Source organism: Diadema antillarum, unplaced genomic scaffold (genome assembly GCF_040938485.1).
Source record: "Diadema antillarum isolate AM-2024a unplaced genomic scaffold, OU_Dant_1.0 scf00000143, whole genome shotgun sequence".
Taxonomy (NCBI): Eukaryota; Metazoa; Echinodermata; class Echinoidea; order Diadematoida; family Diadematidae; genus Diadema; species Diadema antillarum.
This window is the reverse complement of record NW_027271032.1, coordinates 1,474,152-1,501,742: the sequence shown is the minus strand read 5'-3', so window position 1 is coordinate 1,501,742 and position 27,591 is coordinate 1,474,152. Positions and strand designations below refer to the sequence as shown.

The following is a 27,591-nucleotide window of genomic DNA, read 5'->3' as shown; positions in this document are numbered from 1 at the left end:
CCTTTGTTCGAGAAAGGGACGCCCTTGTATAAAAAAGCCATTAATTTAACATGCAGTTTTGTATATTTTTCATGTCTGAAGGATTACTGAACATTAACTAAAAGTTCTTTTCCCGGAGAATGCAGGCTGGGCCCAGCCTATAGCTCCTTGGGGGAAAAAAATCCTTGTCATGCATATCAAAAGCAAATTTGCCCTCACGATGTCATGTAGAAATTAAAGAACATCTCCGATGAATTATGGATACAAGATTCGTATTGTAATCATTGTGTGATGGGCTCATGTATACAGATGTACATGTATAGGCAACCTGAGTTTGTTACCAAATGATGTGTGCTTGCAAATTACGGTCGGATGTTAGGGCCCGTAAGCACTAGTATTGTACATATTACTAAATCTGACCTCTTTTAATTGGGACAGTTGCTTAAAAGGGATAATGTCACCTCCCATACATTCCTGATTAAGCGTTAGCGTGTGCAGGACTTATGGACAATACGACACAAAATATTTTTTATTGCATGAATAATCGGTAGTCATTAGTTAACTCTTCCTTCGCTACCGTTTCAATGGCAAAAACATTTTAAGGAATTCAAAGAAGATCGTTATTTCTTATAAAGTCAGGTAGCATTATTTGTATTTATCTGGAATCTCGCACTTGCGTCCGGTCACTACATATAAAGATACGTGTATAATAAATCCGTGCCATAACTGTATCGCCTCTGACAGCCATTGTAGCCCCTTACGAAGTTTTGGGCCTAGAGGACCTGCCCCACATTGAACGTCGACTATAGGCACACCTGTAATCTACGTGATGTGAATGCGTTTACTTCAAAATTTTTAGAGGTCAGCTGACGTTGCTGAAATCATGTAACCATGAGTGGGATCATTTCTAAGGCCATGTCTTTCACAGGAAGGTCTTCCATGAGTTTACAGTGAAATAGAGAAGAAAAGGGAGTGAGCGGAATTGTGCGTGCCCGCGAGAGCAGTTGTGAATTAGTCAACAGACTCTCTCTGTATTCGTGGCCTTCCCAGGTGAACAGTTGGTATTGACATTAACCAATCCCCGCGCTTCTATTGTTATCATTCAGAGCAGTAGATGAGAGAGAGATAGAGAGAGAGAGAGAGATGGAAAGAGAAAGAGAGACAGAGGGAGAGAGGGAGGAAGAACGGGAGAAACTTATGTAAAGATACCATTATCATTGCCACCAAAAAAAAAAAAAAAAAATGAAAATGGGTGTTGGCTCTTTGATAACGGCACTCCTTTTGTCGAATTGGATGGTGCCAAGTCACAATAGTATATAATACGAAGGAACCCTGGTCCGTGGATTGGATCAGACGTTCTCGTGTATAGTCACATCACTTATCGATGGTGCTCACTGATGTCCTTTTTCCTCCCTACCGTGGAACCACACACATCAGTTAGCTGGTATTCCTCGCAACCCTCCACACGCCTGTGACCTGTAGCTCCACCCTCAACTTGCTGATACCATTTTATCCACAAACGATTAACCTCCACTACCAGGAAAACCTTAACAGGAATTTTTAACCGCGTTTCATCCGTCCGTGTTTACGGCGCATCTGCACCAGCAGGAAAATGGCACCAAGTTGCCGGCTCCTTCTGGTGGCACTGGTGGCAGTTGTCTCGTGGCAGATCTCGGCAGCCCAAGAAAGTAAGATGTCTCGATTGTCATACATGTAGTTAGTAGTTGTATGCCATACGGGTCCATAGCTCTTTAGACCTTGTCTGTATAATACTCGTGAAACCTTTTATATATACGTCACCTAAGTTATTCAAATCATGACAATTCCACATTAAAATTGAATGGGAAAAGCGTGGGCTTATTCACTATTTTGCGTTGCATTATAATTGCCACATCTAATTTACGTGACAGGTGGCTGACTATTCATTCTTTTAATACTATGACACACGCCAAATCTTTGACTGTCGTTACCTTATTCCTATATACTTTTCGAAGTTTTCCTCCTTTTTTACAGGTATCAAAGGCGTTAAAATTATTTTTAAAAGTGGGAACGGAAACGTCTCGGCACAATGAATCGTAATTTTAAGGGAAAACCGCACACAATATATTGTCCATTAATGTTATGCTTGCGCTTTACCGTAGGGAGTGGATGAGAATTTCAGTGCTTATTGTGTTTTCTGAAAAATTATCTCGCGTATACGCAATCACATAAGAGAAAAGCACCTACAAAATGAGAGTGAATTTCCGTCGATTATAGCTATGCTGTAGATGTTCTGGAGGTATTTCAATTTTGTCCACATCGTCGTCGTAACTCTTTGATAAAAAGGAGAAATAAACCTAGATTACAATGTGGATTGAGTAAATGCAGCAATGTAAGTAGAACTCATCAGTGAAGATTTGGCGGAATATATATACATTTTTTTCCAGTTTTGGTGCTGCCAGCGGTAGATGAGAAGACTACAAAATTTTGTGACGTCATGTTTATGGAAAACGACTTTAAGAAAAGAAAAAAAAAGTCAACAAGTCAATTTTCTGATAGCAAAGTGAAAGATCACTCGACTTGCCTCTTTCAAAAAGCAGGGAGAATAATATTAACTTTAACATAGAATATGTCGTAACAATTCAAAGGAATGTAGTTTTTTCATATATGTAAAAATGTTCTTTAATTCTTACAAATTTTCTTTATATTTCTAAACTTAATGTCACGAACCGCTGTGGTTGCTCTGATCCAGCAATGGCTGCACCGAAACTGTAAGAAAGTCATGATTTTTTCATAGATTGTCCGATTTCGTAAAACTTTGACCGATGCGTTCTACTAATATTGCTTCATCTCCACAATCTACATAAGATTATATATATAGGTTTCATTCCCCCTTTAAGTTGAGTAAGACGCATTCGGTTATTTGGTTTCAGAAGCCTTTAATAAATCTTAATCTCCTGAGTGCAGTGAACTCGGGAATTATGGTCTGGAAAAGATCTCGAAGAAACAATGTACACTGTAGTTTGTACGAGATAGATACAGTTGTAGATGGTACGGGCGCGAATTCAGTCACTGTCTTTCTTTCTTCTTCTTCTTTTTTGGCATGAAAATCCCTCAAAAGCTAGTCATAAGGCGTTTTCACATCAGCCCGATGTTTCGAAATAGCGCGCTATTTTCTGACTTGGGAAGTTAAAAAATATCTCGAGCTTGGATTTTTTCGGGCTGATGTGAAAACGCCTATAATGTGCTCAAAACTGTGCTCATGTACTCTGAATTTTTAAAGCAGATGTAGATTACATTTTCCTTTCATTTCTTCCTCATTCGCATCCGTGAGGGTAATGTTCGCTTTCTATTCACCCCACGCATCGAAAGGGAATAAAACAAAATAATCAGAGCTCTCTATAATGTCTTGTGGTATATTTAATGATAAATTGAGAAAAAGGTTCAACTGGCACCTACCTGTGATCCATTGAGAGAGGTTCATGACCTTGAATATTTGGGAAGGACCAAAATTAAGAGAGGCAGTGCGATTGGTTGACTTCTGTTGTGTAAAAAAAAAATCGAGAAAAGCACAATCATAATAATACACCCCTGGACACAGGTCATTAACATTACAATGGAAAAAAAAGAGAATTAAGTACCTCATTTATGTAGCATTTTGTTGCAGTTTGTTCATTTTGTCATGTAATTCCTTAGATACGTTTAGTTATTCCGTTGTTTTGCCAAGAAAAAAAAAATCAAGCGGGTGAACAATTCCGTAACTACCCCCTTCGAAATGAAGCTTGAAGGAATCGGGTACACAGCATGTGAGCGATAATAACTCGGGTTTTCAGTCAGGCTGTCGGTTCGTTAAAGAATCTTGACTTGCGAACTGCTGTTATACCAGAGTTCCATCAAGAGAGTCAGTTACGATAGGATTCAATTCTTTTATGAAAGTGACGTCAGTAAAACAATTTGGAATGAAACAGAAATATGAATAAATGAAGATTCTAATAAGGAACAGATTAATTTGAATATAGGAAGCACTTTTGGTTTTGTTAAGAGGAGAGAAGTAACGCTTTTAATTTTGTACATAAGCTTAATAGTTATTTTTCACGTTATGCATGTTATGAAGAAAATGCTCATTGAATGTCATAATAATCAAAGAAAGATTAATTAGCATCGGGTAGACGTGACAAATTGTATACAAAGTGGCAATCATTCCAACATTTGTTTCAATGAAAACGAGAGAATTATACAAATATTTGCTTTTGTTTGAATCTACTTAAGATATCAATTTATTGCGTATACAGTTAAATGCTGGAGTGCGATTTAATAAAATAGATGGGGGCGAAAAAAGTTTGGAGAAGAAAAAAAAAAGTAGGGTATGGCAGATTATTTGAGCAGTGGTGTGATTATCCAAATACAATTCCTTTCCCCATGAACAATCAAAGGAAAAAACAACAACACTTGTTTCAAACATAAATTTCCCAACTCTGTAACTGCTCAAAAGAACTTTTTGGCACATTGTATTATCTTGTCATTAGTGTTTAGGCAAGCAACCTACCTATCCATCAGAGGAGGTAACCCAAAAACAAAAAAGAAGCAAAACACGATAACAGCACCATAAAAAAAAAGAATAACTCGGATGTCGGGGTTCTGCGATGTAGGCTACTACAATTTGATTTAGGTACACCTGCAGGTGGTATATATGCTATACTCCAACCAATGAATTATGATCTGTCGAGACCGCAAAGATGATACTGTCCAGACCTTTAGAGGGCGCTTTTCCCTAGTGTCCCTTTATGCAGACAGTGAGCTAAGCGAGCTTTCCAACCCTATGAAGGATTGCGTTCCAACCCTATAAACGATTGCGATTTTTCTAGTAGATCCAACAGGTCCGACACGTCGATGATCAGGCCATGCAGTAGGGAAAAAAAAAGTCTTCATCCACTTGGTAGTCCATCCGGTAGAAGACTCACGATCTCCGCAGAAGTCACTGATCTTGACAAACCTAACGTCAAACATTCACAATCGTTGTTTCTTATACAGTCACTGTCAGTATACTCAATTATGTTTTTCGCAGTACATTGTTACGCCCTCTCGGAAAAGTCAGGACTGTAATTGAAAGGCCGCCTGCCTACTCCCTTACTCTCACTTATCTCCGCGGAAACAACGGAGAAAATGATACATGTGTGTAGGTGAAATAACTTTCAAAAGTAAGGGGCAATTTTGCTTGAGTCATTTTCAATAGGTGCCCACATGATAATAATATGTGCATGTATATTGATACATATTTTTTTTTAACGAAGGCTTAAACTAATCACAGTGCTATACATTACCTTTCCGTTATATAGTCAGTGGTTTGTAATAAACATAAGTCGGCTAAAGCGTCCAGCCCTTCACTTAGTTAATTTTGTAGATTCGTGTGACAGATATAAATCGACATGGCATGAGGGCAATCGCTAATAGAAAACATGGTATAAGATCTTATTTCATCAGTTGGTATCATTAATATAACGTGTATATAATGTGTATGTATGTGTGTTTTGCGTGTGGTTTTAGTCCGTTCATTTTTTTTTCTTCTTTCCTCCTTTCTTCTTCAGCTTGCACAACGAACCTTTGTAATAATGGAGAAAACTGCTTTAATAGGCCGAATTCTGACGAATCTACCTATGCCTGCGAGTGTGAAAGGACCAGAGTCCAAGGCTTCAATTGCTCAGTCCAGGCTGGTAAGTATCTGTTGTAGTACGTGTGGATTTAACAATTCTCTTCAGGTCTACCATACCCTTAAAATGACAAACCGGTCCACATAAGTTGTCAATTTCTATCAATTAAACCTTAGATACATGTAATACGTGCATATTCACATGAACAGAAATAAGAAAACACACACACACTCATGCTTGCCCATGCAGTAGATATAATAATGCAGTTGTATAGTGATTGACGCATGTCAATCCAGCTCTCTGAAAATGTATGATGTTGGTCAGCTCTTTAAGCTTGTTACACCTCCATTTTCCTAGAATCTGACCCAATTCAACGCAAGTAAACACACACACACACACACACACACACACACACACAAAGTTCATGACATGTAATTTATATTCAATTCAATTCAATTCAATTCAAAGTTTATTTCATTTTCGACAAAACATGTAAGTTACACTTCTGTTACAACAGAGAATAAGGTAAACAGAACATTATGCAATGAAAAGACTACAATAATTGAGGACCTTAGTAATTGTACATTGTAGAAAAAAAAAGAAACAGAAGTGGTCAAAAATAAGTACATGTATAACCTTACTTAAAGTGCGAAAAATGGAGAGACCCACTGAAAAGACAGAGCTTGTAGATTGTGGGCCCCTCTGAAAAAAAAAAAAAACATCATGGGAAGATTAATTGGAGCATCATAAATACAAAAGGAAAGAAGGAAGAAGAGGTAGAAATCTGGAAGCTCACTGAAAATTAGGTTCACAGATAATTACACTTACTTTCATAGGCGCGAACAAACATGAAACAAGACTAGACAACAAAGCAGATGCTGAAGAAAAGGCTGTAGGGGACAAAACGGAATGGACAAGACTAACAACGCAAACAAGCATGAAACAGGACTAGACGTCAAAACAACTATTGAAGGAAAGGCTGTACGGAAACAAAATGGAATAGACAAGACTAACAGACAGAAGACAAAATAGCAAACAAAAACGCACAACGGAGACAGCGATCTTCGGCAGAAGCATGCCAAAAGAAACAGATGATACAGTAGTTGTGGAGGGAAAAAAAGTGATATTGTAATGCCTGAAAAGAGGAAAAAACAATGAAATAGAGGGACGTAGGAACAGGAGTAACGGACGGAAATTCAACTCTTTGACACTTTGAGCAATAGCATTGATGACAACAGATATCCAAAAGATTATATACAATTTATTCTTCAAAGAGGAGAAAAAGTGAGTAAGTCAGTATGTGAGAAAGAAGACCAAATGGCTAAGTCAGTGCTGCAGAGTCATGCGATTGCAATGGAAAGAATAATGGATGGGGCGTTTTTTATACAGTATCATGATTCAAAGAATTCCAAAATTTGGGCCTATATAAATAAGTGTGTTTTTAGCAAGGATCGTTCGTAAAAGGGGTAAATGAAATTAATTGGAACGCCTAGTGGGATATTCATGAAATGATTGATTTTTTAGGAACATATTAGAATAAAAAATGGACGGAAGCAAATTGTTGCTATACTTGTACTTAAATTGCCCTAAATTATACAAAAAACAGATCTTGAATATCATCAGGGAGAATACACAAAAGCACCCGTACAATATGATAGTAAGAAATTAATACCGGTAATAAGAATGATAATACAATTCTATTTTGTACAACAATGCATAAGATAATGAGTAAACCGGTGTGTTTTCAGAACTGCTTGTGTGTTTCAATTCGTTGCTCATCCCAGCTCTTCCCCATGTAACTTGACACAAAAACTGAAATATATTTAAGAAGATGATTATACTAGATTACTTCGCTTCTCAAGAGACTGCCGGATTTTACTTTTACGCTTAACCCTATCTACACCACGTGTACTAGTATTTCCTGTCCATAATACATTAGGCCTAATTTGTGCACACAATGTGATGCATGGCGCAGAAAGTGTCAATATTGCTAAATATTTGTGTACAAAAGCCGGCGGTGAGAGCGCTAAGTTTTCGGGTGCTGTTCGTTATTCCGAAGGTTCCCTGTTCCGAAGGTTCTTTAATCCGAAACATGCAAATTCCCTATACCTAGTGGTTTGTTAATCCGAAAATGAAAAAGGGTTCGTTAATCCGAACATGTGTGGCGTTATTCCGAAGGTTCGTTATTCCGAAGATTTGTTAATCCGAAAATGAAATTCGGAATAACGAACCTTCGGAATAACAAATCTTCGGACTGAAGAGCCTTCGGAATAACGAGCTGTAACCAGTGAAACGGCGCTGTGGGTTTCACACCTGTGAATAAAACTTGCCAGGGCCCTACTGAAAAAAAAAAAATGCAATTGACATAAATTTCAAATTTCCTGACAGGGTCAAGCTCGAATCCCGTCACTTTTTCGTAGCAAGGATACTAAGATAAATCTAATAGGGAAAAATACATAAAATAGGTCACACAAACCTGTCAAAGACTAATTAAGTTGATGGGAGTGAATCCTTCTGCGATATATTTTTTGTTTTAAATTTAGGGGAACTTTATTTTTCTTTTTTTGTGTGTGTATAGATCTCGAAAAAAAGGCATAAAAATTCACATCCGTAAAACCGTACTCATTAAGGACCTCTGTGTAGAGGTTTGAGCTGATAGACCACTCTTCCAAATTATTTTCAAGATTGGAGTGAAATAAGTTGGTGTATAGTTAGAGTAGATATGAAACACGACAGACATGCACTGAATCTTTCATTTATTTCGGATCTTTTTTTTTTTGACGTGTGTGTCTAATTCAAATATGAGACCTTTACTTGTTATAGTAACACGCCTCCGTGTGGTTGGGTTGAAAAAGAAAATTATATTGAGCAGGTAGTCATGGTAGTAGAATGAGTTTTCATTAGAATCGAAAGAAATAGAAGAATCTAGTCCCCCGAGCGTTTCTGAAAACAACGGTATGGATCTATGGAGCAGATTATATCAGGTTATGATGTCATTGACAAACAAGCCCCCCGCTGACCTACACACAAGACATCCTCACTAAGTTTTCTTTAATGAAATGAAAAATATTGTCATTCACTTCAAATATCACAGCGTTTCAAAAGCTTATAAGCGATGGTTGTTACGAAAGGGAAGGGATGTCGTTGCTATGAGGTCTTTTCTATCACCATGATTTTTATGCCTCCGCCACGTTTACTTCTTCCTCCATATCTCGGAAGTGGCTCAAGTTATCTTGAAACTTAGTACGTGATGAGACAGTGATTCTCTTTTTTTCCTCTGAATTTTAGGGTCATAGGGTCAAAGGCCAAGGGTCAAGGCCAGGTGAAAATGATAACAATTTACTATTCAATACAGAAATTGCACTTTTTCTCCATACCTTGAAAATTACTCAATGGATAAATTTATAAATAGAAGGGTCAAAGTCAAGTAAAAGTCCTCAAATCCCCCAATACATACTCTCCCATTCATCCAATTAAGCCTACATACATTGTAGGTCAAGAAAGGTGAACATTCAACACATTTGTGACAACATGTCATTTTCATATTTTGCAAATTATGTTAAACTGTCATCACACACATCGTCCTCATGTACTATAGACCAATTAGGAGAATCATGCATTATGGCGGAGGCATACCAGTCGCCATAGCGACATTTCTAGTCAGTTTTAATGTACAAGCGAGTATTGCCAGTTGGAGGGTTTTAATGACAACGTTATCGTAGTCCTACCGTTACTTGCAAGCCTGCATAACTGTTGATATCCAACGAACTTCAGTTGAATTCTGTGCTGTATTATAGTGATAATTATTGTTACCTTTGTATTTTATTGGATTACAGATAATGGAGCAATAGCGACATGCTTCGGAACAGATTGTCGGTCTGGTTTTTTTACATCGCCGAACTTCCCATCCGACTACAGTCCTTTCGACTCAAGGCTCTACCTTCTGTTTGTCCCTGAGGCGACTGGATTCACTTTTACTTTCAATGACCAGTTTTGGGTCGAATCCGACAAGGACGACCTCTACATTGGGCCAGGCCTTGGATATGGTGATGTTATAAACATACGTAGTGAAAGTCAACCGAGCCTAGATATCTACCATTTTGTTGGCATGACATTACCGAATTCCTTCACGTTGGATAACACCGATTCTGCCTGGTTCTTTTTTGCCACTGACAAAAACATCGAAGGCGCGGGCTTCAATATTTCTTGGTCAGCTATTGGTAAGTGCATGCAATATTACCAATTCCATCTGACCTTATTATCATATGTCATTGTCTTATCATTTATTTCATATTCAGTCAATCTACGTTAGTTTCGTAAGAGTAATTTGTAGATCCGTCATTGTTAGTTCGAGAAGACCAAAAGTCATACGAGGGGTACAGCAGTTAAACCCTATAAGATTATTTTCTCCAGGTCCATTTTCTCTTTTGATGAGTCATCAATTTTGGCTGGAATTGTTTGCTGAAAAGTTTAAGTAACGGTGAGGACGAAAACGTATTCCAGAGTTGTTGGGGTTTTTTTTCAAGACAAACGACTTCCATAGACCAACTTTTTTTTTTAAAGAAGTTTGTGTCCATGGTGGGGGTGGGGGTTGGAGAGGAGGATATTGAAATTGCAGTCGTTAACATGATGGAGTAAAAAAACAGATAAGTCTAGCACACGTAATATTTTGTGTACATAAAATGCAGACAAATTTTATATGTATATGTATGTATTTAATATAATTGTATTCATGTGTGTATGTATGTGTGCGTGCATGTGTGTGCGTGTGTCTGTCTGTCTGTCTGTGTGCATATGTGTGTGTGTTTGTGTATGAAATGAAACCTAAAACTCAAAATGTTTGATTTATCATTTCATTTTTCAACTACAAATGAAATGATAAATCCAACATTTTTAGTGTTGAATTTAAGATTTACAAAAGGTTCGAGGAGTGACAACGTTTCAAATGTTAGAGTTGCCATTTCATTTCAAAGAGTTTCCATTATTTCGCGTGATTTTTCGCCATTGCATTTTGTGTCATACTTGAGCGCTATAACTCTTATCTCGGCTCATTTATTCCGCGAAATGCCCTGCTCATTTAAATACTTGTAGCACCATATTATGATATCTCACATTAAGGAAATATCATCGCCATGTCATGGTAGATGAAAGCTTGGTCATCTATTTCACTGAAAATTTAGATAATCATATTTGCATGCATAGATATACGTGTAGTTGAGAATATACAGTACGTGCATTTGTGGCAACATAATTTTTTTTTTTTTTTTTTCGCGGAGGGAAATTTCGCAATAAGCACGCATGTGTATTCTTATGAATCTGTATGTCTTTTGTCTGCGGTTTCACTCTTGTAAGGGTGCTGTTCCCATGAACAGACTTCGCGAGGGCCATCTTTCTTATCTGGTGTACATCCGGGACATCTTATTTTTTATTCATTTTTTTTTTTTCGATAGTAAAGTATCTATTCCTTCTGTATCATTTCATTTTCTATCAATTACTCTGTGTTTCCCGGTATCTTCTGTCAAACTCTGTTGAATCTATTCATTATGTATTACATGGGACTCATACACACCATCACTCCAACCGTGGCACTGTATGTATATCTTCATGCCTCTATATTCAACTCAAGTTCTTACATTTTGTTTCATATTTATGGATGCATGTATATTCACTTGTCTTCTCTTCATTTACTTTGTACATTGTGTACGCATGGCGGTAAAAATAAATTGAATTGAATTGAATTGAATTGATCAGATTTTGTGCCATCAAAAACATTCAGACGGATGAAATTAGGTAAAGTTCGAAGACTTAAAATTCCCGTTTACAAATAACAAATTGACATGAATACATGAAGATACATTATTCAATGCACAAAATATCATTAGTAATAAAGAAAGATTAAAATAGTGAAGGATCACTACATACGCATTAACAAAACAGGCACACCAACAACCACATTCATTGTAAATTGCACTGTATAACTCTTTACGCATATCTCTCCATCTCTTTCTTCCTTTGTTCATATTTCATCTGAAATCAGCCTCTCCTTTTAGTCGAATCCAAAGGGACTGGAGAACATTCGGCGACTGACGTGAAATGTTCAGGATTTTTCCTTTTGCATTCTTTTTTTTCGGGATGCCATTAGTCGTGATTCCTTCGATCCTCATTTTCTTGTTATGGAAACAGTAATTTCGTACGTTGGTAAAAGTTCGACATTGCGCTGAACAAACCTATTTCATGCTCTGTGTTTTTGCTATAATGCCGTAGAACGACTATCAGAGAGTGCCAGCTTTTCACAGTCGGGTCATTCGTGTCAACTTTTTCTCATGGCCTTAACCGTTTCTACCGGGCGATAGATGTTGTCATTCTTACTATATCATTTTCTTATGCTTATGATTATTTCTGCTGTCACCAGGTGTTATTACTATCATTGCCATGAGATTACATTTCCATTTGATATAATCATCATTCAAAATCCCTCATGACTCCAGATTGCTTCACTGTTAGTGCAAGTGCTTCAGAACTGGAAGAAAACAAAAACAAAAAAAAAACATGCAGCGTTTCGTACTCGTCAGATGCGTAAAGCTCCTGTAAAGTATGATAGAAAAAGAATAACATAATAATTACGTGTTGATAAGCAACCAGATAACATGAAAAAAAAAGAACAACAACAACAACACTCTACACAAATGCATCAATGCCATGCAGGTAGCATGAATGTCAAAGACTGCGTTGGGTAGGTTGATTAGATTCCCAAATTACAGATGAACATGAAATTGACATTACTGACCAAAATTCATTTTTATATTGTGCTACGAGTGTTGTGCTGTCTTTAATAACAGGAAATCGTGATACACGCACTGTCCCATGCCTTTGTTTTCACGTCAGTATTTGCTGTTCCTCTAGATATTAATATGTGGAGATTATTTGTGTACTATATTGAATGGGCTAAGGAAGATTTTTTTTTTTCATGTGCAAACTAAGTAGTTGCTGTTTCATTTCAATTACGCTCTTAATTTCGTTTTGATTTATACTTGAATATTCTGTTATATTCGACCATGCACTTTAGTTTGTATCGATTTCAAATTAGTCGACGCAGCGATGAAAACTTAAGACAAGTTATGAAAACCTAAAAGATGATAAAAACATTAGTTTAAAGACATCACACCTGTGATGTTAATGATGATCCACAGCATTTGTATGGCGCCATATATCTGTTACAGAAACATTCAAAGGTGCAGACTCCTCTAAGAGAGTTAGCAAGTGACTGCCTGGTGAAAAATGTGAGTCTCGAGTGAGGCTTTGAAGTGATCCAGTTATTTTGAAGTGATAAGATATCAAAAGAAGGCGAGGAAACTAACCGTGTTAAGTGCCAATAACTATCTCTTATTTTGCGAATGTATCAAGAGACATCGAGCATAATAATAACAAAATTGAAAGAATAGCTGCGATCTGTAAACTCTGATTATGGTCACGGCAGCTCTCACTAAAATGCTAAGGAAAGTTATTACCCACTGAGCCGCGTGTTCGTTCTTCCCTCTTCTATATAGATGAGAAAAAAATACGTGAAAGCAATGTTTACACGTTTATAATTCATGGAAACCCGATCGGGCCACCATAACAGTTTCTTAAAAGATGTTGGCCGGACATCTTATTTCAGGTGCTTTTCAGAAAAATGCAGGTATAAATCGAATACCGGTATATTGATGATGTCTAAAGTTGTGGACAGATAGCCGTATATGGAGCAGTGCACAATGCGTCGGTATAAAGCAGATATGGATTAATGTTTCTTTTTTAATGTAAGCATTACATCGATGTGGGAATGTGTTATCTATAGGAACGTTTAGGCTATAAATAAGGAAGTATCGTATGATAAAATATGACATGTATACTTTATGTATCGCGAGTATACAAGCCATCTGACCAGTTTTTATGGTCTGTACATCACACACGTCGTACCTTCGATTATTCTCTGTTTCCCACAACTTCAACTGCTACTTAGTACCATGTAACCAAGATATCCCCCCTCACATTTCCATCCTTTACACAAGTCACAATGCTCATCGTGTCTAGTGTACATATATACAGTGCAGGAACGATACTGTTAATCGAGTCTGAGAAGACGCAATAAATGTTATACCCATTAATTCACGGTTGCCAGATAAAGTGACAAACTCTTACTCTCAGAAACGTAAAGAAAAGGGTAATGTGGCAATTTACTTAAAAGACAATTAGCACAAGACAAGCACAGAGGCAAGAAGGAAAATATGATTGTTAAACAATTAAATGACGATGTGACCTCGTCAGGCTTTCGAGGCGAAGGATGAGGCCGCCTTTAACCACATTGTCTTGAAGGAGAATCGAAAGGCTATTACACAGAAAGAATAAGTTCTTGTTCTGAACTTGTGTTTTTGTTTAATACATATAAGTGGTTTTTTTTTTTCGTTTTCAGTCCCGTGTACAATTGAATGTTCACTATTGCTGGATTCGCATAATCTAACGTGAGATAATCATACAGTAAAATATACATGTACGGATGATTATCAACTATTCTCTTTACTATCAACACCACACTAGTTTGTGTACATGTGAAGACTACAAAAGGACATTCGTAAATTTTCCCGACCATTCAACTTTTCACAAACATATAACTATTTTCTTCTCATGCAGTTTTCAAGGGTTGCTATACGTGCTCATATCCGAACGCATTTTGGTGTTGGTTGTGGTGGAGGTCAATGGCTGCAGAGGCGGAAGTGGTTACATGCAATAAAAGATTTATATATATATATATATATATATATATATATATATATATATATACCGTTCTAACCGTTCCTGACAGTACTGTTAGTTTCTTGAGTACTTTCTATTTAGGTCAGACCGTCGATAAACCTCATCCATTTTCCCCCTTAACTCTTAGTCGACAATACACCGCCGACACTGGTTTGCCCAGACAACATCCTACTGACGGTAGGACCACCCGCTGGCTCTTTGGTACCTGTTACATGGGAACCAGCCAATGCAAGTGATACATATGGTATCGCCTCGCTGAATTCCTCGATAGAAAGTGGCTCCGACTTTGTTGCAGGAGGCCAGCCGACAACTGTGACTTACAATGCAACAGACAACAACGGAAATCAGAACACTTGCACCTTTACAGTTCAAATCTTAGGTGTGTGGTGGTTTTGATGTCATTTTTTTTTGATGAATAAGTCTGTGGCATTTTTTTCTGACCTATATAGGACGGGGTACTTACGATCTTGTGAAAGGAGCAGACTTATTGCCACAATTTTGGACCTCTACCCTCAACTTCTCTCCATTAGTTTTACTTTGTTTTTGTGTTTGTTGTTTGTTTTGTGTTGTTTTGCTTGTTTGTTTGTAGTTTGTTTCCTTTTTTTTTTTTAGTATTAGTTGCTGGTCATGGAAATTCAGTTTTCAAGCTTCGTCGGATATGGTGTTTTTTTCTTTTTTGTGTATTTATGTGTGTGTGTGTGTGTGTGTGTGTGTGTGCATGTGTTTCGAGAATAAGTGATCCATTTAGAACCCTAGTCACACTGAGTGTACCTGTCCTTACTGATCTTTGGTGTTAATTGTTTTTAATCCGACGGTCTGAACAAATACGGGAAATAAAGATAACGGCAAAGACAATAACATGATGTATGGAAACACTTTTATAAAAATTTTGTTTTCTATGTGACGATTCCCCCTTGTATAGAGTGCAGCAATTTCTGTGCTTACTTTCGGTGCTTTATAGATTAACAAGGCTCATTTCTTGGGATTTCTTTTCTTATCCTTTACCGTGCGAAGATCGGAACCAACTGATAATTCACTGTATTCTGTTTAGTGAGGACGATTCAATTCAGCGAGCCTTCACAGAGCTGTGAGATCTCGCAGGAGCCTGGCAAGGACGTCAGGTTTATTCTAAATTCATACTCTTTCCAGCGTTTACTGGATCTGCAATGAAAAGCCTTTGAAACTGTAACCTCCGAAACAATTTAGTGTTGTAGAGGGCTGATGGCAAACTTAAAGACAATTATGGTGGAGGTGAGAATGTCTATGTCCACGCTATTAAAATGGCACGGTGTAACAGGATGTATTTTGTACTTCTGATGATTTAGCTTGCATGCGATCAATAACAGAGCATGGCAGAAAATAATTACGGGAAAGACTAACTTTCTAATTGTGTAGGACTTCCAACATGTTTAAATTAGACTGGATTTATATCTTTAAAATGGGCTGTATCAACCAAACAACTTTCATCAGTTTGTCAAGAGAATATCGATGTATACATGCCATGTCGGCCATTGCCTCTCAATAAAAAATACTTCACATAAGGTTGCATGTTGTTTCTGATCACTACTAGCATGTTCGTTTTCTCCCCAGTAGACAGCACACCTCCAGTGTAAAAACTGTTCAACCTATATACAATAGATATTGGTCCTATAGCGAACACATAAAAAAATGTAAAAGATATCATTGCAATTGTTATTTTCTTCATAATACCACACCACAACTATATAATTATGCGTTGAGGTGGAGGTAATGGTTGTGGTGATGGTGGTGGGGGTACATTGAAAAACATAACCATACTTGGCAGCACCTTGAATACGTAAATACGGCAGAGCGTCGATAAACATCATCAATTTTCCCCATCAATCCTTTAGTCGACAATACACCGCCGACACTGGTTTGCCCAGACAACATCCTACTGACGGTAGGACCATCCGCTGGCTCTTCGGTTCCTGTTACATGGTCACCAGCCACAGCAAGTGATACATATGGTATTGCCTCGCTGGTTTCCTCACCACCCAGTGGATCCAACTTTGTTGTAGGAGGCCAGCCAACAACTGTGACTTACACTGCAACAGACAACAACGGAAATCAAAACACTTGCACTTTCACAGTTCAAATCTTAGGTGTGTGGTGGTTTCATGTCATTATCTTCGGCGAATAAGTCTGTGGCATTTTCTTTACCGAGCAATAGTAAATTACCATGCTGTAGAACCCCTTAAGCTCGTAAATCCTTTGAAAAGAGGAAACTTATTGTCACAATTAGAGACTCCTGCTCCCAACTTCTCTCCCTTTGTTTGTTTGTTTGTTTGTTTTTTGTATAATGTTCGTTTCTTCGTTTTTTTATGTTATCATATCAAATTTCTTTTTTTTTCAGCGACGTCGTTATTATTATGGTGTTAAGTTCCTCTTTTTTTTTTTGCTGTTTTGTGTATGTATATCTTTTTATTGGAGAATAAGAGGCCCGTTTATAAGATAATATTCACACCGAATATGTGTTTATGGATATATACACTGTGTACACCTAGTATACTGTTAATTGGCTTGGACTACTTTTAACCCCTAGGTTTGGAGAAGTTTGGAAAAGAACGTGAGGAGCAAATTCTATACTGGCTATTTCTAAATTAACGAGGGCTATTTCTTTGGGTTCCTTTCCTTATTCTTTACCCAACGAAGATCTAACCCCCGTGAATATTCACTTTATTGAGATTATTCGCTACGATTCATTTCCATAGTCCTTTACATAGTTGTAAGATCTCAGAAGCCTGATAAAGTAAGATTTTATTCTATTTTATTCTAAATTGTCGTTCTTCCTAATTTTGAGAGGATTTGCGATCAAGAGCCTTTGAAACTGTAGCTTTGGAGACAATCTAATATTAAAGTGGGCTGTTTGGCAAAAGCACTTAATGGTAAGATGTGTATATTGACAGAGTTTTGTTTGGTAAAATTGTAAGGTGTAAATTGATTACTTAAAATTTTGTCCTCATGAATTAGCTTCCATGTGAACAGTATTTGAGCATTATAGAAGGAATAATTTAGGGAAAGACAAGCCTTCTCTGTTATGTGATGTGTCGTCATTTCTCATCTGTTGCCCGCTTTCTCCCAGTCGACAGCATAGCTCCAGTGTTTACTTTCTGTCCAGCCGATATAGAAATAGCAGTGGATTCTTCAGTTACTGGACAAGTAGTTACATGGGGGCAACCAGCCGCGACCGATAATTCTGGTATTGCTCCCACAATCTCTGACCCAAACTTTTCCAGTGGCACCTTCTTTGCAACAGGCTCTTCCGCTACCATCGTGTACACTGCAACTGATGCGTATGGCAATCAACAGCAGTGTACATTCACAGTGTCAGTGATGATGGGTAAGGGTTTTTTCTCTTTCTGAGGGTTTGGCTTTTTTGTTTTGTCTTAATTGTGTGTGTGTTTTTTTTTTAATTCAATTCAAATCCTTCCCCACAATATTGTTTTTATCCGGCAGACCTTTTTCGTTCCTTCGCATTACCATGCGAAATGCTGTAATCCGCTGTGGGTTTAAGGCGTGGTACACCCGATTTCTGGGACAATTTGTTTCTTTGGATTTCAAATTCTGTGTGGGTTTTCTTGGATGATGCTGCCCCGACCCGTCCTGGTGATTAGTCGGGCCTTGGTGAGGACTGTCTTGACATCACCCTACCGATTCTCCTTTGCGTTAGCGTCTGGCGATTGCGCCCGTTAGTGTGCCCAGTTTTGTCTGCGATTGGTCCTTTTGGGCAACCCTGAGCGCCGGCATTGCGTTTTCATTCTGGAAAAAAAAAGTGAACTGGTGTTGGGTGTCGCCAAAGATGTTACCAATGGATGGAGAAAAGAGAGAGAGTCCAGAAACTCCCGATATTCAGCGTTATCCATGTCCCCAGCCACGACAAGCATGTCACCGACACAATTCCCCGACAATAAGTCAAACCGGCTTACTTCATTCCATTGGGTGATTGCGTTTGCGTCGAGTAGTCGCGTTACCCGACTTTTCGTGAATAACATGCCCTATGATATAGGAAGGGTCGGGTATAAGGTCCGGTAAAATAATCACAGTTTGATACAGATAGTCCTTGGTATAAGGCTGATCGTTTAACGCGAATGTATTAAAAAAAAAAAAAAAAAAAAAAAAAACCTTCAAGTGACAAAGTGTCGGGGGAATCAGGAACAGGGAATCCGTTGAATAAATCAAAACAAAAGACATCAAATAAACACAAAGATAACATAAGAGAATATTAAAAAAAAATATTTCCAACCATAATTTTATGACTGAATAAAACAATTAGGACGGAGAAAATAATGCGCGAATAAGGGAAAGCTTTTGTCTATACTTTCGCGATCAAATCGGCAAATCTAAGCGTTTATATCACTGTTTGTATATACCTACACGCACAAACAAGTAGACACATACACAAACACACACACACAACACACACACACACACACACACACACAATGTGTCTCCCTTTCGCCCATTCATCCCTTGGATTCATGCAATACCCATGATGTTATTGAATTAATCCTAATCATGGGACTGTTTTCATGGTTTCTGTTAATGAGAGTAGTTTATAATTCTGGGTGAGAGTAGATATGAAATCGTATTTCTTTTTTAAGCTAAAAGTTTTTATATCGCACTCGGATATACTTAATTCAAAGTCGTTCACTGACAGACGAAGAGAAAATAAATAGAATGTATACTGGCATTCCTGACTTCTGAATTCATCGTTGATTAAGGAATCTAAGATCACAAAGTTTGCATATTGTACACTGTACAATATAAAAACAGAATAAAGGTGGTAAAGCAGAGAACATGCACTACACCAAATCAACAGTTCCGAGGGTGTACACTCAGCAAACAAACTAATCAATTTTGAGTAGAATTTTAGACAGGGACGGAAAAGGTTTCAATTCACAATCTGATCAAATTTTGAAGGGATTCTTTTCAAGTACCGGTAGATTCTGGTCATATCTGACAAGAATTACATCACCGTGAACTAAAGGAATGTCTCCATCTCAATTATTGATTCTGGTTCTGGAACAGCCTTTTGACAACACTCCTAGATACTCTGACTTTTCCTTCCTTTAATTTTGAAAGCTGAAAAAAAATATGTTGTCACCCTCACAAAAACAAATAAATGAATAAATGAATAAGTATTTTTGCCATATTAAGAGTTTGTGTTTTATTACTTTGGTAATTTAGTTTATTGAATTTCAAGTTTCTATACCCATGCCTTGGCGACCTTTCGTGAAAACCTATTATTGTTCTTGTTTCCTTTTTTTTGTTCTTATATTTATCTTTGGTTTGTTTTCCTAAATGTTCCGTCCTTGCTCTCATTCTTGTCGTTGTCATTGTCTTTTTTTTCTGTTTGTTTCTTCTGACGTCATGACATCAAAATGTTCACACATGGAGTCCTTGACGGATCTATAGAGATGCCCTCATCTCCCACAGAAATTCACAAAATTTACAAGCTATGCTTTTCTTGTGAATTCCTCTTTTCCATATACAGTTAGAATATAAAATTGTATTTGCTTACTTGTTTATAAAATACAAAGAGGATAATACTGTAATTGTATGTTTTGTTGAAGCTTATGTGATTCAAAATTCTTTAAAATAGTCAGTACTCATGTAAGCGTTATGTATATTACTTTTTATGATATTATATGGAAATAAAAATCATTTTGAATTTGAAACATTTACTATATACAAGACGACTCAGTAGGGCCCTATTGCATTATCAACGCCAAATTGTAGTTTATGTTACTGCTCACGCGCGCGCTTAGGTCCTTAAACGTGTTATGGAGGTGCATGGGATGAGCTAGTTGTCACCAGCAGTAATGACATGAACGACGATGAAATGGGTGGAGACAGAAACCACGATAGTGCCGGGGACCAGATAGCTGTAATCCATGATTCGACTACGAGTACCAAAATTTCGTAGCACATAGGCCGACATGTATACCCGTCCAAACATAATAATGGCTCCGTCGCTTTATCGCACGCGAGCGCATCAATATTCCATAGTTTATGCACGGCGAGGTTTTGAGTTGTTGTTGTTTTGGTTTTAATGGCGTGTAGCACTCAAGATTGATTACGTACGCCAGATTCTTTTTTATTTGTTTCCCTTTTTTTCCAAATTAATCAATTTCATCACTTTACTCATATAATTAGATAAAAATTTGATGGCCTTTGCTTGGACAGCTATTGGTCCACTGATTTGAGCTGTACTGTGTTGCTAGCCTTGTTTACGAACGCTCAAAGTGGTTTTTTTTTTCAGAGTAAAAGCGCAGTAATACTATCGCGTAAAACACGCGAACATTCGTTACTTTGCACTGATTTTTTTCGCAAAGATTCGGGTAAGCTGGACCCGAGGCTTCGTAAATAATTGGGGTCAAATTCTCAAACGCTCCACCCCTTCGTATATTAGGACATAAATCTACGAAAGGTCGTGTAACGCGACCACCCGACGCGAACGCGATTGCCCGATATGGAACGAAGAAAGCCGTTGAAACCGCACTCCGTTGAGTGTTAGCCTTTTGTCAAGGCCCTCTCGCTGTAGGGTGAAGAGAGCCCAGCTGAGTGGGGTTGCGCGCTGGCCCATTACAGCGAGAGGGCCTTGACAAAAGGCTAGTTGAGTGTAGGCCTGCTGGTTCCTTGGGTCGTATGACATGTTGTGTGCACGCCAGGCTGTGATTTGTTCGTCGTTGGGGGAAGAAAAGACAAATCCTGCTCTTGTCGGATATAGATGAAATTACTCAATCTGTCCTCCACCATCCAATACTCACTCTGCAATGGTGATTAACCTGATGCATTTCTGTCGATTGACACAAGATAAAATTTTGACATTTTTCATCCTGGAGATGTGGGCATGATGACCACGGAAGATTACGCGTTTCTGTGTATTGTAGTCTCTGTGTTGGATCGTTCTTCACCAGTTTCGATGTTCTTTCGAACTTCGTGCCGGTAGGTCCCTATGTCCTATATGCCAAAAGCCGCTAGGACGTGGGGTTTTTCCTGTGATTCGCTTTTGCTTCGTATATTCATTTACATATTTTGCCTCTCGGTTTTCATTGCTGTTTTTTGTATAAATATATATATAATTATATTTTCTATGCCTCCGCCACGAAGTGGTGCCGAAGCCAACCCGAAGGCATTATGTTTTCGGGTTGTCCGTCCGTCCGTACGTCCGTACGTACGTCCGTACGTACGTCCGTCCGCATTCGTTTACGCGATAACTTGAGTAATACTGACTGGAATTTTACCAAACTTGATCCAAGTACTCGAGTATTAAGTATGACGGGGCAATACTGTAGTAACTTGATTAGATTTTGGGTGAAATCGGCCAAAGGTCAAAGGTCAAGGTGAAATCATGAAATTATATCTGTTTATGCGATAACTCAAGACTGGATCCAGCAAATTTCACCAAATTTTGTCCAAGGGGATGATGTATGGTAGGACAACTACTTGATTAATTTTTGAGTGAAATCAGACAGAGGTCAAAGGTCAAAGATCAAGGTCAAATCCTAAAATTTATCTTTTTACGTGATAACTCAAAACTGGATGAAACAGCTTTCACCAAACTTGGTCCAATGATGATGTATGATACGGCAATTAGTTGAGTAGATTTAAGTGACATTGGCAAGAGGTCAAAGGTCAAAAGGTCAAGGTCAAATGCTTAAAATGTTGCTATTTCCCCATATCCATGCAATGCCCAAAGGTATTTTCTTGAAACTTAGTGTAGACATTTACTACTGCATAAAGATTCTCCAGAGATGTTACAATTTCACTTTTCTCACAAAATGGTTCAATGTATCTTCATGGAACTTGGTACATACGCATGAACTGACTGGCAGGGATTATTTAGGGAATTTAGGGGTCATGGGTCAATAGTCAGGGTCAAAGGTCAAGGTCAACACGTCAAAATTTTACTATTTCCCTCATATACTGGTATACGCAATGCTTGCATTATTATTTTTAAAACTTGACATACATGTATTACCTAATGTAGATTCTCTTGGAAATTTCCTGCCAGAAGGTCAAAGGTTAAGGGTCAAGGCCAGGTTTAAATGCAAAAAAATATATATATTTTATACTGTAATTATACTCTTTCTTTATACCTTGAAAATTACTCAATGCATAAACTTATAAAAGGGTCAGTCAGAAGTCAAGTAAAAATCCTCAATTCCCCAAATACATTTACCTGCACTCTTTAATAGACAATTATAGCAAACGTAGCTCAAGGAAAGTGAACATTCAAGATATTTCAGACAATCCTGTCATTTCAGTATTTTGCCAGTTATGTGAAACTGTTATCTCACATTGTAAAGACATTATACTATACACCAATTGGGAGAATCATGCATTATGGCGGAGGCATCAGTCGCCATAGCGACGTTTCTAGTGTTTGCTACGTCTTTTCTTTTTTTTTAAACACTTTGTTAAACATGAATTTGTTATTTTTGAAGGCGGGTAATTGCAGGTCGAATATCTGAGATATTAAGTTTCCAGTTACCTAGCATTAAGACGTTCATTCAACAAGAACATTTATCAAATCAAGAAATCTTTTCATGATTTCTGAATAATCTTGTTCGAGTCGCATGTTATGTGCTGTGCTGTGTGCTAATTTTGTGCTGTGCTTTTTATACTGAGACCATGATTTATTATTTTCAAATAGGCCTAAAAAGTCGAAGCTGCATGTACATGTATTTTCCTCAGATTCCATACCAATTGATTGTTAATCGTTCTTTCCATCTTGTATTTACAGAGCAACCAGGTAAGTGCAATACGACTTGATGGAAAATGGGTCAAAGTTACCTTTTACAAGCGGGTTATAGTGGAGTGTTCGTATTCTTTTGGGAGACATGCTGTTTCCTACAATCCATAAAGATGCATTCACTATAAAGAAAACATTTTGCACAATCTTCTTTGCGTACGCTATATGCGTTCACTTTATCGTTGGGCGTTTTCTCGCTGCGTTCGACCATTTGAGGTCCACCACATGATTTCCTCGATACTCATATATTATATTGCTTATTATGTCGCCATTGTATTCTCACATTTATGTGGGTGCCAACTCTCGTATACTTATGCTGTGGTAGCCGGACTACGACTTACATAGTATATAACAACGCAAAAAGCCTTGCTCATAGCACTTGACGTATCTAAATGTCGTATGAAGAAAATATCGTCCATATCTCATGGTATCTGATAAGCTTGGCCGTTTGTTTCACTGAAAAGTTACATACTCATGTTGCTATGAGAAGTAGTTCAGAATGTACGTAGTGTTGTGGCAAGATATTTTCTTCGAGGAAGGAAAGTTTGTAGCAAACACGCGTGTGTTCTACATTGAATCGGCATGTCTCTCCTCTGATGCGGTATCCCTTATACGTTGTTCCTTATTGAGTGCTCATACGCTAAACAGGCTACAAGATGATCATATTTCTTATCTGACCTACATCCGGGAAGTCTTCCTTTTCTTGCAATATTGTATCATTTCCTTGTCTATCAACCTCCTTACTTTTGTCCTGCATCTTCTTTCAAACTCTATTGAATCTATTCATAATATATTAATAGGGACTCATACCATCACTCAACCCATGCATGGGATTGTGTACTGCGCGTATTATCTTCATTCCAGAAAAACACAACAAAGCAAGTCATATCATTTCAATTTAGCTTTCGATATCCCGTTTCATTCCGGTGGATGTAATTATTATCACTTTTCTTCTCTTCATTTGCTTTATACATGGTGTATACAATGAAGAAAAATAATTGTTCATTTTTTTAACCATTTTTTTTTTCTTTGGCAGGGGATGAAATCAGTCCTGATTAAGAAATTTCTTCGGCTCGATCTCCATTCTTGTTATGGAAACAGTAGGCCTACTTTTTATGTAGGAGTCTGTAGAGGTTTCATGTTGTAAACGGGCCTATACCATGCTCTATTTTTTTGGCTGTATTGCCTTAAAATAAATTTCACAGAGTAAAAACTTTTCACTCGCGGGTCATTCATGCCAACTTTTTCTTATAAGATAGCCGTCTGTACCGAGCGCAGAAAAATAAACATTATCCCTTTATTTTTTTGGTTATTCTTACTATACGTTGTGGTGGTTATAATCGTTGGAGTGTCGGTGATGCAGGTTAAATTAAAAATATCACTATTCTTGGCAACACATTGAATAATTTCTAGTTTGGGCAGACCGTCGATAAACCTCATCCATTTTCCCCCATAACTCCTAGTCGACAATACACCGCCGACACTGGTTTGCCCAGACAACATCCTACTGACGGTAGGACCATCCGCTGGCACAGTGGTACCTGTTACATGGGAACCAGCCACAGCAAGTGATACATCTGGTATTGCCTCTCTGGTTTCCTCACCACCCAGTGGATCCAACTTTGTTGCAGGAGGCCAGCCAACAAATGTAATATACACTGCAACAGACAACAACGGAAATCAGAACACTTGCACCTTCACAGTTCAAGTCTTAGGTGTGTGGTGGTTTTATGTCATTTTTGGTGAATAAGTCTGATGAGAGAGCAGGAGTTACGATTCTAAAGAATCTCTTAAACTCGTAAATCCTGTGAAAAGAGCAAACTTACTGCCACAATTTGAGACTCCTTCTGCCTTCAACTTTGTTGTTGTTTTTTGCTTTTTAGTGGCAGGTTATGAAATTTCGTTCTCAGCGATGTCGGTTATGATATTTTGCTTCCTTTTTGTTGTTGTTTTGTGTATGTGCTTTCTTATTCGAGAATAAGTCGCCCGTTTATAAGAAATGTATTCACGCCAAGTAGATATATTTATACATGTCAAAGTATAGATATGTATACATTATATAACTGTATACACACACACAAACACACACACGCTACACACACCCGTATATGTATATATATATATATATATATATATATATATATACATATATATCTTATGCTACATACTTATTACTGATTATTGGCTTGGACTGTTTTAATCTCAAAATTTGGAAAAGTAGGTGACATACAGATGATGGCAAAGATTAGAAAAACGTATAAAATTACACATACTTTTATTAAGATATTTTGGCTTAAATATCTTACTATCAAGGCTTTTTTTTTTTACGTACTGTTTTTGAGGAGCAGTAAAGGGGGGGGGGGAAGTCTTGATGTCTTAAATCGATATAAGTCTTATGGACAAGCAAAAGTGTTTGACGGTTTAGTTTTCCCAGTATAGTGGGCAGCAAGTTCTATACTGACTATTGTTAAATTAACGTGGGCTATTTCTAAGGGTTTCTCTGCTTATTCTTTATCCTACGAAGATCTAAGCCTCGTGAAAATTTACTTGATACAGTTTAGTCGGGACGATTCAATTCCTCAATCCTTTAGATAGTTGTAATATCTCAGGAGCCTGACAAGATCGTTAGGTTTATTCTAAATTGTCGTTCTTCCTTATTTTGAGAGGATTTGCAATCAAGAGCCTTTGAAACTGTAGCTTTCGAGACAATCTAATATTAGAGTGGGCTGTTGGCAAAAGCACTTTGGTTGAGGTGAGATGTATACTAGTATACTGACAGAGGTTTTTTTGGGTAAAATTGCACGGTGTAAATGGATTAATTTGTCCTGATGATGAATTAGCTTGCATGATGAAACAGTATCAGAGCCTCATAAGGAATACTAGGGAAACATCCGGGAAAGACAAGCTTTCTTTATTGTGTAGTCTTAATATATTTTGTTCTGGATCAGACTGAATTCCCACTACAACAGGCTGTATTAAGCAAACAATTATGTGCAGTTCGTAAGGAGAACATCGATATTAACAGCACAAATTTGTTCATGTCATATCGTACATTGCCACTCAAGAGAAATACCTCGTATAGCCTCCATGTAATTACTGATGTGTCGTCATTTCTCATCTGTTGCCCGCTTTCTCCCCAGTCGACAGCATAGCTCCAGTGTTTACTTTCTGTCCAGACGATATAGAAATAGCAGTGGATTCTTCAGTTACTGGACAAATAGTTACATGGCAGCAACCAGCCGCGACCGATAATTCTGGTATTGCTCCCACAATCTCTGCACCGAACTTTCCCAGTGGCACCTTCTTTGCAACAGGTTCTTCCGCTACCATCATGTACACTGCAACTGACCCGTATGGCAACGAACAGCAGTGTACATTCACAGTGTCAGTCATGATGGGTAAGGTTTTTTTTTTTCTCTTTCTTAGGATTTGGCTTTTTTGTTTTGTCTTTGGGCCTTTTATTCAATTCAATTCCTTGTCCACCGTATTGTTTTTATTGACGGCAGACCTTTCTCGTTCCCTAGCATTACCATACGAAATGCTGTAATCCGCCGTGGGTTTAAGGCGTGGTACACCCGATTTCTGGGACAATTGTTTTTTGGATTTCAAATGCCCAGCGGGTTTTCTTGGATGATGCTTCCCCTACCCTTCCTGATGGTTAGACGGGCCTTGGTGAGGGCTGTCTTGGCGTCATCCCACAAATTTTCCATTGCGTGAGCATCTGGTGATTGCGCCGGTTAGTGTACCCAGTTTCGTCTTGCTATTGGTCATTCTGGGCTACCCTGTGCGCCGGCATTGCGTTTTCATTCTGGAAAAAAAAAAAGTGAACTGGTGTTGGGTGTCGCCAAAGATGTTACCAATGGATGGAGAAAAGAGAGAGGGTCCAGAAGCTGTCGATATTTAGCGTTATCCATGTTCCCAGCAACGACAAGCATGTCACCGACTCAACAGACGTTTACACAATAATTATTCCCAGACAATAATTGAAACCGCATTCCTGTGAGTGTAGGGCTACTGGTTCCTTGGGTCGTACTGTGACATGTGTGCACGCCTGATTCTCATTCTTTCGTCGTTGAAAAACAAAAACAAAAAACAAATCCTGCTCTTGTCGGATCAGACGAAATTACTCAATTTCTCCTCCACCACCCAATTCTCACTCTGGTGACTCACCTGATGCATTTATGGTGATTGACACGAGATATGTTTATGACGTTTTTCATCCTGGAGATGTGGGCATGATGACCATGGAAGATTACGCGTTTCTGTGTCGTCGTTATGTTGGATCGTTCTTATCAGTTTCGATCTTCTTTCGAACTTCGCGCCGGTATATGCCAAAAGCTGCTAGGACGTGGGGCCTTTCTTGTGATTGGCTCGTGCTTCGTACTCATTTACATAATTCGCCTTTCGGGTTTCATT

The 27,591-nt window shown here is 38.0% G+C and overlaps 1 protein-coding gene across 1 annotated transcript in view; it reads left to right on the top strand.

Moving 5' to 3' along the window:
- The window catches only part of LOC139721420 (hyalin-like), a 46,489-nt gene that overhangs the window by 7,825 nt on the left and 11,073 nt on the right, over window positions 1–27,591 (top strand). Inside the window, exons 2-7 of the mRNA XM_071632735.1 lie at window positions 14,524–14,775; window positions 16,268–16,519; window positions 17,500–17,757; window positions 23,167–23,175; window positions 24,639–24,890; window positions 26,316–26,573. Coding sequence (XP_071488836.1) covers window positions 14,524–14,775; window positions 16,268–16,519; window positions 17,500–17,757; window positions 23,167–23,175; window positions 24,639–24,890; window positions 26,316–26,573 — 1,281 coding nt within the window. The remainder of the gene's footprint in view (window positions 1–14,523; window positions 14,776–16,267; window positions 16,520–17,499; window positions 17,758–23,166; window positions 23,176–24,638; window positions 24,891–26,315; window positions 26,574–27,591) is intronic.